A 16,029-nucleotide genomic window follows, 5' to 3' on the forward strand; every position below is an offset into this window, starting at 1 on the left:
TGCATTTCCCAAACTTCTCTGAAATCTAAAATCTTCACCACTTAAAAAAACAATCCCCCTAGAGTTTTCTGCAAATGCCTCAGTTTTGCATCAGCCATATCCTTATGACAAGTGTATTTAAAAATTTCTTTCCTCTTTTTCGGTAGAACTAAACCTGCTTCTACCAAAAAGTTGCTAATCTTACTAGCAAAATTACAGTGTTTTAGAGAAAACCTCCATCACCTATAATTTTAAATTAACTGGGATAATATTTTCATTCTTGTCTGATTAGCAATCCAGACTCCAGTATCTTTCCTTACATCATGAAACAGTGGAAAACTAAACACTGTATAAGGGGTTTTAAAAACTGCAAGATTGTTCTTCAAAAGTCAAAGTCAAAAGTCAAGTATTTTGCATATGTACTTTGCCTCTCAAAGCTCTCCATTTTTCTTCTCAAGTGTTTTCCATAGATGTATACAACTGTGTGTTTTATATGAAATTTATACACACTGAACTAATAGCTACACTCCATTTAAGAAAGAAATTCACAAAAAAAAATTCCTTCCTCCTGTAATTATTATCAAGTCGTAGAGAGTACTGGTCTTTCAAAATACAAAGCATTTCTGCCATAAGAACAGCTAAGCTGAGTTTATATTTAGTGTTGCTCTTTCACAACTGAAGTAAATTGCAATGTATCTCAGAAAAAGGCTATACCTACCAAAATCTATGTCCAGCAGTGCTGCATTTGCACCTTCTACTAAGATCTTCTTTGGTGGTCCATGTAAAGCCTCATACATGAAATAAACACCGTCCTTTACCATTGGTTTTACTTTTTCCATGTAGTCCTGAATAATACAAAAGACTGGTATAGTATAATTTTATTCTGATAAAGCCAGCCAGAGTAAAACTGCTATTGCTCCTTCATAATAATGCCTTTATACCTTTTGAAAAGAAGCAAACATAAAGAAATGATAAATATACCATGATACACAAAAAAGGGAAGAAAGAATATTAGACACTTATGCTTTTCCTAGGAGAGAATAAAAAAAAGAAAAAAAAAAAGAATAAAAACCAACCCAAAAACCAAAACAAACCCCCCAAAAAAACAAACTGTATTTGGTTCTTAATTTCCATCAATTCAGAATTAATAACTAATCACTAGACACCAGGCTAGCTTCCTGGCTATCAAGCTTCATTAGTTCTGCTGCTATCAACTTACATTTTTCTATGTTGATACACTAATTTTTTTTCCTTAAGGCTTATCACTTAAGAGTAATAATTTACTTCACACTTCTTAGGCTTTTGACACAAGGAATTAATATTCTGCTTTACACTGAAACATACCTTCCCCAACTGGAATCTTGAGCTTTTTTTCTTCCTCCTAGCCAGTATGTTTCAGCAAGTGGAAGTAAAACATAATTCTTTCTATGCAAGCATTTTTCTTAACATTTTCAGTATTTCTCTTGAACCAATCTTTTAAAGTGGAGCATAAAGTGGGATCAAAGTGCCTTGAAGGATGCTTACAGACTCTTTAAAAGTGGTAATACCTATCATGATATTGGTAGGTATGTTTTAACTGCTCACACAAGCATCGGTCACCAAGATTTACATATCAATAACTGCACACAGCAATTATATGATTAAACAGAGAGAAGCAGGCTTACCTTGAGCCTTTTCAATTCCCCTTCAATATCTATGTCTAAGGTTGGATAAATTGCTTTGTATTGATTGGCTAACACTTTGAACCTGGAAGGCAAAAATGCTTCATTAAGGTTTTTGCTTGATTTCCTCCTCAGTCCCCACCAACCTTAGGTTTTACTGATTATATATCTGCAATTGTTTTGTGATTAAACCATTTTAAACAAGAAAATATTTTAATAATTCTAAATATATAATTTAATAAAACTATAAATAAAAATATTTTTGCCTTTAGAAATATTTTAATTAAAAAAGTAAAAGCAAACAGGTGCAATAGATTACACTATCCAGGAACTGAAAACTAATCTAAAAATACAGAAATTACCTCTCAGAAAATTCATCAAAATCAGAAACAAGATCACACATCCTGAGTCCACTTCGAGCTGCTTTTGAAGAATACACTGGACCAATTCCTTTTTTGGTAGTTCCCAAACTTTAAAAAGATAGTAAAAGGAGTTATTCTTGGTAAAAAATGAAGGTGGTTTTGCTTTAGAGCTAATACATCCTTAGGATAAAATGAAATACAGTTAACTGTAAGCATCTACAACTTTTAAGCATTTAAAAACCAGATACAAGATACTTTTAGTATGCAACTTCATTTCAGAGTCTCACTGCATATAGACAGAAACACATCAATCTTCCACATACTTGTTTTTACTTTGTTTCATTAAGACATGGCAATTCTAAAAGAGTTAAGCTGTCAGAAGATTGTGTTTATAGGAGTTTAACAACAGTATAAGCATAGTATACTAAATGAGATTACCTCTTCTACAACCTTTCTGCAAGGGAAGCTACATGAACCTTATTTGTGACTGGTTTTGAGCCACATTTGAACAGTACCCAGTTGTTAAAAGAAAAAATAAACCTACTATTTATAATTATCAACTTTTAAGTGTTAGACACAAAAAAATTTTAATACCAAATATGCTTTGCAGCCAAAACTAGTGAGACATATTAGCAGGCTATTTCAATTCCCCACTCCCAACAACCAGGAGACAAGACTGGATAATCAGTGTCTGATGGCCTGTTCTTAGCCAGCCTGCACTAGTAATTTCCCCCACTACAGTACATTAGATATCCTTAAAACTCAGGAGGAAATAGAAAGCCTACTGCTTTTTATCCATCAGTAATTTTAACAAGCTTGAAAACTGTACAATTGCTGCAGAATTTCAAGAATCCCTGAGAAAGAAGAAATAAACAGCACTTTTAGGAGTGATTAAGTTTTTTTAGCTTTGAATGTAAATTCTCTTGGGTTTCTTCAAAACAAATTAACCAGCAAAAAGTGGTTATTTCTAGATTGGACTTCCTCTTACAATCTTTAACACTAACTAATCCCCATTCCCAAGAACTAGCCAGCTATTGGGAAATCACAAGACAGAAATGTATCAGCTGGTTTCTAAAAGCTTCAAAAGTTTCAGAAATTCAGTAGCAGCAAGCAACAGACAATGTCAACATTTCCTGCACTCCTGACAGTGAAGCATCATAAGATACCAAATGAGTTGTATCAGACCTTTCAGCTATTTGGACAGAACAAAGGAGTTCTTAATTTTTCACTAAGAGAAATATATTTTTGCAGAAAAAAGAAATTCCAGGATGCAATTAAAACATTAGGAAGCAGGAATCCTTTTTATAAAGCAAACTGGAAACTAGAAACTTTTTTGAAAAGCCAAATAGAGATTAAACTCCTTTAAAATAATATAATCTTTTGCTAGCCCTTGGAGGACAGAAGTGTAAGACACGATCCCTGCATACTCCACACTGAAGAGGATAATCAATACCTCTTTAAACTCAATGACAAACAGAAATCCAATGTATTAAGTCACACTTTTGTACCAAGTCATCCTATGTTTGATAAAAGAAAACTACATACTTCTTTCCTGCTTGTTCTTGCCTTTGTTGTTCTTGAATGCCATCAGCAGCTTGGTGGAAATCAAATACTGTGAAGATAAAAATAACAAGTAGAAAATGAAGTGAACAAGTGAAACTATTTCAGTGACTATTTCTTCAAGCCAACTCAAGCCCTCTTTATGAATGTGGAAAACAAAATTTTAACACTGAAGAGAGGCAAACATAATAACATTTTTTTCTCCTCTTTTACAAGTTACATTTTTTCCCACAGGAAGAGTTCTGAGGTTTTTCAAAGAATGTTTTTGTTTATTCTGTAGAATACTTGCAGACTGTGTATACACCTGCTTTGTAGTAGCCCAAAAGAATGTATTGACAAATAAATCATGTAATTAAAAAAAATAGTGGAAAACAGATTACAGTAAAAAAAACCCAAAACATACTGCTGAAATTTAAGGTGGGAACTTAAACATTCTCATTTTTCCTGAAGATTTCTTAATCCATTGTATTTTTATGTTTTAGACAACATCAACTGAAATACTTTTGAAAATACAAAAACTCCCACCAAAGTCTGCTATGTAAACAGAAGTCATCTTTACAAGTTCCTAATATTTTTTAAAGTGCTAGATATTAGATTAAATATTAATGACAGAGATTAGGGAAAGAATTCCTTGCACCAAATATTTGTATACCATAAAAGAAAAAAACCAACCTGATAAGACACTCAAGCCAAATACAAACAGTGGTGCACTAGTTTGCAGGTTAACAGCCAGTTTTTTTCTGAACAACTATCTCCCAAAAGTTAAACAACTAATCTACACATTACACAGGAAAGACTTGCAAAGAAGCAGACTCATTTAATAAATACTCTAGTGTATCTAGAGCAAGAATGGGTTTCCTTGTTTGCCTTACCAATTTATTTTTATTTTTTGTGTTTATTTCCACACATCCCCATAATTTAAAGATTATTTTTGTGCTTATGTCCACACATCCCCCCATAATTTAAAGATTAGATTGTCCTCAGAAGCTTGAATTATTTTTATTATCGTTTGTTAAAGACTAATCATTCACAACTCACCAACATCCATTTTTAAAAAAGTACCTTTACTATAACAACAGAGCTCCAGATTTTCATCAAAACATTCTAAACAGAAGCATTCTGAAAGTTTATTTATGTTAAGAGGTTGAATGGCTATGAGTAACAGTCAATAACTGATCATTTTTACTCAGCTGTGAAAACTTCACAGTATTTTCATTGCAATATATTCATTGAAGAACAGTTTTTCTAATAATCTATCCATGTCCAAGTAATTCACTTATAATGATTCTACCCTAATAAAGTTTTCTAGTAACTTAGGAATAATTCCTTCAAAGTCAGTAGTTACTGACAAGGAAAGACATTTATTCTGTATAAAACACATTCACTCACTAAGCTCTTCCAAATATGTTTAAAAAAAAACCAAACAACACAAAACCCACAAAACAAAACCAAAAGGAAAATCTTTTTTCCAGTGTTATAAGCTTAATCAAAGACCTGAAAAGTTTGCTTCTTCAGAAGATGACTACCAGAGCAGCAATAAGCCCACTTCCCTAAGACAAGCAGTTAAGTAATTATTATGTTATAGTATCTAAAGATCTAATTCAAAGGATGAATTCATATAATAAAGACATCCTAGGAGTGCAATGGGAAAAGCCTCTGAAGATCTGTCTTGCTTGTTTGGACTCTAGACATTATTGGACTCTAAACTCTGAACTGCAAAATTGTCTGGAACATAGAATCAGCACCTGACAGATGAGTTCCCTCTGAGGAGGGCAGCCATTCTCTTAATCCTTAAAAAATCCTTCCTATAAAGTCTCCTTTCTGAACTAGATGACAATTTACTTGTTAGGGAGCCTGGAAGTTTGGAAGTCACACCCAGTCACATGGATTCCCAGCAGAAAAGTTCCTGTAAGCAACATTGCTTTTACACCAAAGAGGGAAATGAATCCTTCATTCAATTAACTTCTCAACTGCTTTTTGAATGTTTTGCCTTTCTAATCTTGGAACATAAACCTGCTTTCCTGACTAGATTATGCTTTGTGGAATAGGATTAGAGAGTCATAAAGCATAAACCTGGGAGGGTCCTGAATGATTAATGATTTTTTTTCTAGGATCTTCAATAAGCTAAAGCAACATATGGAGGCTTGACCCAAAGCAAAGTTCACACCTATATGAGATGGCTGAAAACTGTCATGCTTTTGCTGCCATGAAGAGTTCAGAGAAGCAAAGGTTAAAAAAAAAAAACAAAAAACAAAAACCAAACCACAGACAGGGACTTACCAATATGAGCTCTGTCGGAAATTATAAGTCTTTTTTCCCAGCCTTCTAGCCCTTAAAAATAAAATTAAATAGTTCAAAATGATAAAACATAGCATTTTTGTCTTTTGATGTATAAATAATGAATACTTTTCATGTTTAGTCTTCAATCGGTCTATTTAAACATTGAGCAATCACATTCCAGATTAAAGAAACATAGATTTTGATAATTAAAACTTGGCATCAGCCTACAAAGCTGAGAAAGTCAGGCTTATCCTGAGGAAGAATTCTAGCTCTTCTAGTTCCTCAGTTTCTGCAATCAATTAGTAGTTTTTTAGTTTTGAATAATCTGGACCTTGCTTAGAGCAGACTGATGACAAGCATGGCCACAGACATAACAGAAAGTATCAAAAAAATGAGTTCTGAATCAAGAAGTGATTACCAAAGCATTTCTCCACATTATTATGCAAAGTGACACTAATATTTTATGAGGTAAGACAACTACGAACAGGTAACAAACTGGTTTTTTTCACACACTTCTAACGAGTTGTTTTTCTACACACTTTAAAAAGTTGTTTCACTTCTTAAATTCATTTCTTTAAGCAAATTAAAATGTCTGCAGAGTAATTCGTATCTGGACATGTTCTCTTCTGAAACTGTACTGGGACTCCTTTTTCCCTGTCTGGGACTCCTAGTGAGACTCTGGTCAGAAATTAGCAACTAAATGGAGTTCTGGAAAAACACATTTCTCATAACCTCTACAGAGGCATACACTAGATAAACCTTTTGACGAGGGCCTCATAAAATATTTAAAGAGTAATACCTTAAAATTTTCTCACCTTTTCCTTTCTGTAAGTTTTTCTCAGCTTCTTCGAAGAGTCCTGGCAGATGAATTACAACACCATTTCCTGAAGAAAACCATCACACAAAACTTAATTAATTATGTTGAGCATGGAAAAATATATTCCAAGCAATTAAAAGATACTTCATGTTTTCTAAGCAGAGTATTTAAGTTTTTAAACTTTCCAGACATTACCATTTTTATTCTTAGGAATTTGTCTGTAAAAGACATTTACAGCTAAACTATGCACTTCTAAGTACATGCATTGACTCCTTGTAAAAAACTCAACCAACTTTCAATTTAGATGAGGACAAACAGTATAACAGCATCATGGGGCAGTCAGAATAGAACTTCCTCTTCCTCATATCTAAAATTAACTTCCCTCTTTGTACTGCATTTTAATAACAGTATTGTTTTTTTTAAAGCTTAGCACATTTCTATCATCATTATAAACACTTGCATCCCCTTAGGCACTCTTCTGCTGTAAATAGACACAGAATAATCCATATATAGAGCTGGGCTTGTTAACACACTAGCAAAAACAACAGACAAAAAAGCTCTATCAAAACCAAGCTTGCCTTTCTACAGCTGTCTCACTGCTAAGAAGGAATACCAGCTCTTACCAGCTCTTACAATTAACCACCAGCATCACTGAGTGCCTAAGCAGGAAGATTTCCACACAGCAAAACTGAATCATCTGAAGGTCACACCAAATTCAGCAGATCCAAAACCACCAGTACGGCAACACTGAGCTAAAGAGTGAAGCCATTTGAAACTATTTGTGTATCACTTTATTCACATAGATAAAAGCATTCTAAAAACCAAAATACAAAGTCTTAAGGACTTTTTCACTATAACCTTGATAGTTCAGTCCTAATCAACCGTAATCATCAATTATAATACTACAATAATTTTGCCCCCTCCTTTTTTTTTGAACCTATAAACCCTTTCAGTGGAATCCTAAGCCAAGTAATTTTTTTTCCAAATGAGATTTTAAACAGAAGGCACACCTAAAATAAGTTAAGAGCAACAAACTTCAGACAGATAAGACCAAGAGATAGACACAGACGAGGATTTATGAAAAGCCCTCCCCTGACTATTACATTTTTTAAGGATGGGGTCTTTCCTACTCAACCCATGGTCCACCATACCAAAAATGGTAAACGGGAATCCTTTTTCAGTGTTTTCAAGCAATGACCTTTTAAAGAAACATAAAACAGAAAAACTAAAGTAGCATCATCTGCCACAGTCCTCAAAACTAGAAGCTGCTAACATCCCTACCTCCCCTCCATCAGAAGAAATCTATTTTTATGGCTCAGTTTCTGCAGAAGTATTAGGGCAAGTTGATCCAAAATGATCCCACTACCAAGTCACAACAGAAGAGCTGAAAAGAGGCAATTAACCACCAATTCCAATGAAGTGAAAAGTTAATGCTGACTGTGAGTATACACACAGTCACTACAAGGGGGACCCTGGGATTCAGCAAGTACTGTTTCTGAATCAAGTCACTGGAGACAGAAGCCCTTTAGCTGCTTTCCCATTTAGCAAACCCTCAGTGACCACTGCTTTTGGTGCAGGTACCAAGCTGAGAGGGAAGATCACGGGCTCAAACAGATGAGTTGTGCAGGAAGAAGTGACAGAAAAAGTGTAACAATCAAAGCCCTGATTTGCAGAAGTACACTCTGTAAGGACAGGAGTTCTGAGTATCACAAAAGCAGGATGGAGATGGGTCATAGCCTTTAGTTGCCCAGAGGCTCACCTGATCTGTGGAACAGCACACAAGCACGTGTGCAGTTAGAGTGCTGTGCAGACATGGCTTATATTTACCTTCAATTGCAGAAGGAAATTTTAAGGGCTACACAGAATTATTAAGTAGGTTGTTCATACAAACAGTCCAAAGAAAGAAAGGAAAAAAAGAAAAAAAGTGCAGTACTGCAATGGGTTTCCAAGGGGGGGGAGGGAAAAGGCAGGCTTGCAGGGCAGCCAACAGGACAATATAAAGCCCCTTTCAGGAAGCAAACATCATAGATCATGACATCCCATAGTACTGCCACTGCCCTAAGCCTCGTAATGTACTCTCCTGAGAGGAGTTCTCAGCAAGAACTACACAGTGCAGAAGTCTTTTGGAGTCAGCATTTGTTTCATGATTCAACGGAATGAAGAAAGATCTGTGTTTCAAAAAGGTACTGGTAGCTATTTAGCAGGGCTTAAGATTAACATAGAAAGAAAGAATTTTGAAAATAAAAGAAGTAATTGGTAGAGAAAAGAAGAGAGAATGGGAGAATGAAGATATGCTGGGCAGCTAGCCCAGCACTGACAGGACAGGTTAGAACAAAGATGAGTTATCCAAGACACTAAAAGCAACCTCCATACACTGAACTTCACAACTGAGTTAAGAAGATGACAGACCACTTGAGCACTATGGGAATTTGAGGAAGAAAAATCCTAATCCTGTATGTCTTCAGATACATTATATTATTTGTATATGTCAGAAGTCTGTACTGGTTATTTTTCTAGAGATGTCCCACTTACCAATGAATGCAGTGACTTTTGGATTGATGATTCCACTTGGCAGAAGATGAAAGTCATACTCCACAGAATCCACAACAACTGTATGCCCTGCATTATTTCCTCCCTGCAGAGGGGGGGAGATGGGCAGGGGAAATCAAAAATAAAAAACACAACAAAACCACAACCACATGTTAATAGGTTTTGATATTAAAGACAAATGAGTACATATCATAAACATGGAATAAACCAGTTCCAGCTCCAATTCTGCAGCTTTCATTTCTGTTACTGACAAAAGATATTTCAGAGATCTTCTGCCAGTACATCAGCCAAACTTGTCAACTCAACAATTTCAACATCGGTATTATCTGTCTTACAGACTTTGGACAGTATTTTGGTTCATCAAAGGTACAAAAGCTCAGAGTAAGGTTGAAATATTTCTAAAAAGTTACTGGTACTGAAGTAAATATTCTAGAACATGCAAATACATCTAAATACATCATCAGTTTCACTAAGTTCCTATTACACTTACAGAGAGTAAGCGTTACAAGTGGAACTGCAATTTTAGAAAAGAAAAAAAACAATACCACCAGTTAAAGTGAGTATATAAAACCATAAATTATTTGGAATGGTAAAGTCTAGCTGTTTGGCTTTTTCTTCTGAATTTTAGGTTCACTCTTTGAGAGTTCTTATATGAACAGTAACCAGCAAAGTTAACTTGTTCATTCTACACATCCTCAATAGTAAGAGAGTCTGTAATGGCACCTGTCTTTTACAATTGAAATGGGCTATTAAGGAGTGAATCTACAGGCAATTATGACAACTGTGGTTTTATAAGTTACTGAAAACCATTTCCATCAAATTAACATTTTTTCATGACCACAAAAAGAGTATTAAAAGATTTATTAAGCTGTGAAATATGTCTTAAATACAAAAAGAAGCCTGTGACCAAGACTTAAAGAGGGTCAAGACAGGCTTATGAAACTAAAAAGATTACAAAATAGTTACCAAATATGGCCAGTTCTTGTTTGTTGTACTTTTGAAAATAAGCTTACACTTTCTTATGACTGAGTCATTTGTGCAAGAGAGGGTTACAAACAAAATGGTTCTGTTCATAATAATTACAGGAACATCCTTTACAGGCACCTTGCATGAGAAATAAACAGCTTCATAGAAGGAAAGTTTTAAAGGAAACTTTTCATCTAAGCCTTCTTTCAGCACAACACAAACTGAAGGCATCATATGAAAAGAGAAAAAAGAAACTAGATGAAATATTTATCTATGGAATTATAAATCTTTACAGAATAACATACCACAGCCCTTTTCTAAGCAATGGACTTCACAACCACTCACTACTTCTAAAACATTTACAAAGCATGAATCCAACACATAAAACCATATATCCAGTGTTACAAATAAAGAACATTCTTAAATATCAAACCTTTGTGCCAGTATATAAACACACATACCACGAGTAAAAGCCTCATCTCAGCGAAGTTCACAATGAAAATTCTTCTAATTTCAGCATTATTTATGAGAACTTTGAGCCTTTCCAGAGGGAAGGCTTACAAACCTTCACCCAGCATAGGAAATGTTAGAACTGAGGAAAAGTTCAAGTGATTTGGTAATGTGAGGTAGAGTTTTTCCATACAGTGAACACTATCTCGAAAAAGCTGGAAAGATTTCTGGATGCAGATGATTTTAACTGCAAATGATCTGACTTAATCAGAGAATGCCAAATTTTCAATTCACAGCATTTGAAAGATACTGAATGCATAAATAAAGCAAGCCTTTCAATTTTATTCTTTCAGGAAAAAAATTAACTTTCTAGAATAACCTTTCTCCTCCCATTCTTCCAACTCAACAGTAGCTGTTAACAAAGATTATTTAGCAGTCTACCAACACTATAGCTGTATCTTTGATTTAAAAGGATGTAAACTAACTACATTAGCAGGCAGATCTTCTGCAGATACTTCTGAAATGCAATGCTGATACTCCTGAGTAACGGCAGGTTACTCCAAAACTAGATAATATTCTAAGAACTATACATACATAACACATAAGTTTTTTTTAATAAGACATCAGTTTCCTACTTAGTGTTTGAGAACCTAAGCAAAATCTTTCTTGTGGAAGAAAAATAAGCATTTAAGTCAAGTACATCTGCTCAAAGTGGTAGTTACCTTCCTCTTCAGAATCTCTCAAATTATTCCTTTCTATTACATACACTGGTAGTATCAGTCTAGAAAAAATTAACATGAAAACTGAAGTGCTTTAAATGAAAATTCAATAAGTAGTTCTAAGTACAGCACTGAAATATTGAGGTAGAAGGAACTTACAAACAAGATAATGAGTCTGAACTGTCACTCTGCAGCATAAATGGACCAACCCATAAATAGCACTGGTATTAGTGAATACTCATTTGAAATCCTCCACTAGCTGGATAACTTAATGTCATATTTTGCTTCTCAATTTATTTAAAAATAAGATTTTCTAGCATCACAAATGTTGAAGTGAAAGAAAAATTTGCCACTGGATCATAACAAATTAAAATAAAGGCTGGATCATGACCAACAATAAATTGTTTTTGTCAATGTTTGTCAAGCTACTGGTGCCATTCAGACATGGTAACTCCAAGTTCAGCAGTCACATCTGCTTGAGTGGGGCGTACAGCATGCGGACTCAGCCTCTGTTAAAGATGAGAACATAGCTGATGGGTTTTGGTGGTGTCAAGGTGTGTTGGTTCTGTGCTCATAGAATGAGCTGATAGAATAAAAGTAGCATTTTCCCTTTTAAACACTGAACTACGTGCACAGCAAAGCTCACACATTTCATCTAGAAGCAAGCTATTTCCATGTACCCCTGCATGTTTACTGTGTGCAGTTATATTATACAGATCTTGCTGAAGACTAAAGCAGAAAATGACATCCTGTGTGATGAAGGGCGACCTGAACACATGCTTAGGCCACAGGAATATCTCCAGGTTTCCAAAGACTTGTTTTCAGATCAGACCCAAATTGGAATCTTGGAATTTAGCTTTTTATATTATGCTGCCTATGACTTGAAAAGAATACATCCCAGAAGGGCTATTGATAAGCAGCAGTCTGGTAGAACATTCCATCAGTCCCTATCCTGCTTTGGATGCCATTCCATCAAACTGTGTCATTTTGAATAATATTTTCAATTTCAAACCTATCTTAGGAGAGCATTAAAAGAGTAGCACTTCATTGCTTTGGCTTTCAAAATTCTGCTGTTGGTTTACAGGTAAACTGTACCCTAATGGCAGAAGTGCAAATGTACAGCTACAGAGTTAGGAACTGTCCTGTATTAAAAGAACAGCCGACACTGTACACTCAGTGAACCAGCAGTGAAGTGTACACACCTTGTGTGCTCAGACATTGCACAACATGGGTTTGGTAAACAAGTTTACTTACAGAAACCTGAACTCAGAGTTCTAGTGATGCTAGGGCAGGTTGTTATTAGGTTATGGAGTTTAGGTGGTTGTTTTTTTGTGTTCCTCCAGAAACTGATGGTAATACCAACATCTTCACAATGCAGGCAGCTATTGCCTCTGGGCATAATTCAAGGTACAAACTGATGAAGTCACTGCTGGCTTCCAATGCTTTCCATCTCTATTTATCATTCCTCTTCTCTCATCACTCTAAACCAAATGGGACCAGTTAGGTAATTCAAGCTAACACTCCTTTGATTCCATTATTAATGAAGAGTTAATTGTGGGATTTATTTTCCCTATTAGATAAACAATGTTCATGCTCAAATGATTTCCAATACACTGCATAAAACTTTTGCCAGAGGGAAATCAAGATACACAAATAATTTCTTGAGGCTGGCAATACTCCCTAGGTTAACTAAATACATTTATCACTCTTACCATGTCTCTGTAACAACCCGGGTACCCAAAATACAGTTCTCTCCCAGCCATGTGAAAACTGAAACATCTACCTTGGACCAACTCAGACAAAGAGGCTAAGTTCATGGCAAGATCAAAAGATGCTCTTGCTCAGTCTGGAATATACTGTACATGTAGCAGTAGCTCCTTTTCCCTGTCTTCCTGCACAGCAGCAAGATGTCCTTCAGCTGAGCCAAGCAGTGTAGCACCACCACCACCACACTCCTTCAGGACTAAGCTACATCCCATGGATTGTACAAAAGGATGTGGGTGGGGGGAAGATGACTTCTTACATATGAGAGGTACAAGAAGGCACCAGTGGCACTCTGAACAAAGAAGTTCACTGGAATGCTTTCTTCCAGAGGAAACCCCTCCATCAGTCAGAATGCAGGCCATGGAGGTGGTCAAGCAGCCAAGGCAGAGCTGGCTTTGCCACAGTAAGAAAAATAATGCAGTGCAGATTTTAAAAAATAAATAAAAGAATTAAGGAGAAATATAATCAGTAAGACAAAATAGCATGACAGAGTCAGGAATGTCTAAGAGATTTCAGACTTCACCTGCCCATCCTGCAGGGAAGGGAGAACCAAGCACCTCATTTATCCCCCAACAGTATCCATTCTGAGCTGTTTTAATACAGCCTCCATGCAAAAAGAAACAAATGGAAGCAAAACAAAAGAACACCTCAGGCATGAAAATTTCCTAATACTTTTTATTTGAAGAGTTGTTGGTTTGTTTTGGAGGAGTGTTTGGTTATTCTTGTTTTGCTTCATGCTTTGTTTTTTAAGCTCCTGTACTTATCCAGCTCAAAAGGGTGTCAGTGGATTGGAATGAAAAATTTTATTTGGAGACAGTATGAAAGACATCATAAACAAGACTGAACCTATGCATTTCAGGACATGGATTTAGTTTAGGGACTTTTTAGCTTGATGTTCTGATGGATGTGTGATTTCAAATCCTATTAGAACAGAGTAGCCTTTTTTCCTCCTTTCATAATCCTGACACTATTAAATCATATTATTGCTTTAGAGAATTTTAAGTCTTCAAGTGCAATAGTGAAAGTAAAATCAGGCACCAGATCATTACCTAATATATAGTATTTTAAGTGATACCTGTTGCTGTCAGATAGCTAACTGCATAAGCTTTTTAAAAGGCATTACTCCAATTTTACTGACTGCAGTATGCTTAAATCACTTTCTTGGAAAAGCATATGATCCCTAAGCACTAGCTGATAATCCTGAAATATCCAAGTTATTCAACATGCAGAACAGCTAAGTACACAGGACTCTGACAGAAAGGTGCCTGCTAATAGACAAATTATCACACAAGTATGATAGAATGACAAAAATCATGGTAACAACACCTCATATTGACCTGCTTTCTAAAAGTCTTATTCAAAAAAAAACAAACAAACCAAAAAACCCAAACCTTTCCTATGAAACACCACTTCTGAAACACTCCTTTTACACTGGTAAACTGCTCAGAGTTTTGGGTTTTTTTTCAAGCAAGCAAACAAACAAAAAGTGTTTTTTCTTTAGCTTGCTAAGGAAGATTAAGTACCCTACAAATCCTTCTCAGTGTAAGCACCACACCCAAGAATCTGTACCCATATATTCCATTAGATAAGCTGGTCAGTACTACAGACAAAACAAGACAGTATTCTAAATGTGAACAGAATCAGCTACATGTGCAGAAGGGGCATTTTAAAAAAGCAAAGGAAGCTTCAAGCATCTGGAGGTTTTTGGTACACATTTGTAGGAAACACCCTTCTTAAAATACTTTTGCTTATCTGAAAATACTAATTTGGAAGGAAAAAAAGTCATTATCTGCTAGTTTGCATTTTACTGGAATTTCAGTGAACCAAATGAATGACTCCTGCTAGCCAAAAAGCACTCTTACAGCACCGGAAGGCAATACTTACCACAAACAATACACTCACATCACACAAACACACCAGTTACCACAATACTGTACCATGGTCCAGGGAGCATCCCTAGAAAACATAATCAGGACTAATCTACAGAATCAGAAAGGGCTACATTTTAAGCACCCTGACTGACCAGTATTCCTAATAGGACACCTATGGTAATTTTAAATTAAATCATTTCAGCACTTCCCCTATCTATGCAAAATGACATTTTTCTCTTGCATTCTATAGCCTTTAAGTATCTTAACTGCCAGCTAAAATATTTTATGTAAAGAACTGAACAGAACTAGCAACAATATTAATGCAGGTACCTGACTAGTTTCATGATTGGAAAGAAGGAACCTTCATAACAATATTTAACAGCCATTCTTCTTCTGGAATTGCATTGTTGTACTAGAAAAAAGCCACCAAGGAACTTGAGTGTATTGACAAGCAAGAATTAAAAATTTCTGGAGTAATGGTATAGTCTTAACAACTTAATGAGGTTAATTTGACAAAAGAGTAATGACTTTTGCGTGTCTTCTGAAAGTCAAATAGATGACTACTCCAGCATCCTTTTTGCATCATGACCTTTATTACCAGGGTTAAAGAGAGATGGTGGTTTTAGACAAAAAGATTATTTTCATGCTTAATTAAAATTGTGCAAGAAAGTCTGTCAGGTAAGACTTCAGGTTTACTGTGCTTAACCAGACACTATCTCAAAGTCTGCTAACAGAACCCTGAGGTTGGGTTTTGCTAACTGTAAAAGTACAGCCAGAATGTTCCTAAAAAGTAATTTATTTAAGAATAACATTTGGCTTTCCATAACTTCAACAAATAAAACTCTCCCAAGGACATAAAAATTTTAAGTTTGGAAAAAAAAAAAAAAAAAAAAAAAAAAAAAGAAAGAAAGAAAAAAATGAAAAAAGCAGAGTCATACTCAAATAATTATAGAGAAATCCTGAACCAGAACTTTTCCCCTGGTGAGTTTGCTCAGAGAAGTCCCAAGATGCTGGGTTTGTAGCTAATCTCACTGGTTTACCTGAAGAGTA

The 16,029-nt window shown here is 35.3% G+C and overlaps 1 protein-coding gene across 2 annotated transcripts in view; it reads right to left on the minus strand.

Moving 5' to 3' along the window:
• The window catches only part of ADSS2 (adenylosuccinate synthase 2), a 32,414-nt gene that overhangs the window by 9,230 nt on the left and 7,155 nt on the right, over nucleotides 1-16,029 (minus strand). Inside the window, exons 2-8 of one of the 2 annotated variants that reach the window (XM_071739115.1) lie at nucleotides 9,192-9,294; nucleotides 6,658-6,726; nucleotides 5,843-5,893; nucleotides 3,548-3,614; nucleotides 2,003-2,110; nucleotides 1,644-1,725; nucleotides 698-824 (exon numbers count right to left, since the gene is read on the minus strand). In XM_071739115.1, the coding sequence (XP_071595216.1) occupies nucleotides 698-824; nucleotides 1,644-1,725; nucleotides 2,003-2,110; nucleotides 3,548-3,614; nucleotides 5,843-5,893; nucleotides 6,658-6,726; nucleotides 9,192-9,294 (607 nt within the window). The remainder of the gene's footprint in view (nucleotides 1-697; nucleotides 825-1,643; nucleotides 1,726-2,002; nucleotides 2,111-3,547; nucleotides 3,615-5,842; nucleotides 5,894-6,657; nucleotides 6,727-9,191; nucleotides 9,295-16,029) is intronic. The other variant, XM_071739116.1, reaches the window with a different exon arrangement.

Source organism: Heliangelus exortis, chromosome 3 (genome assembly GCF_036169615.1).
Source record: "Heliangelus exortis chromosome 3, bHelExo1.hap1, whole genome shotgun sequence".
Taxonomy (NCBI): Eukaryota; Metazoa; Chordata; class Aves; order Apodiformes; family Trochilidae; genus Heliangelus; species Heliangelus exortis.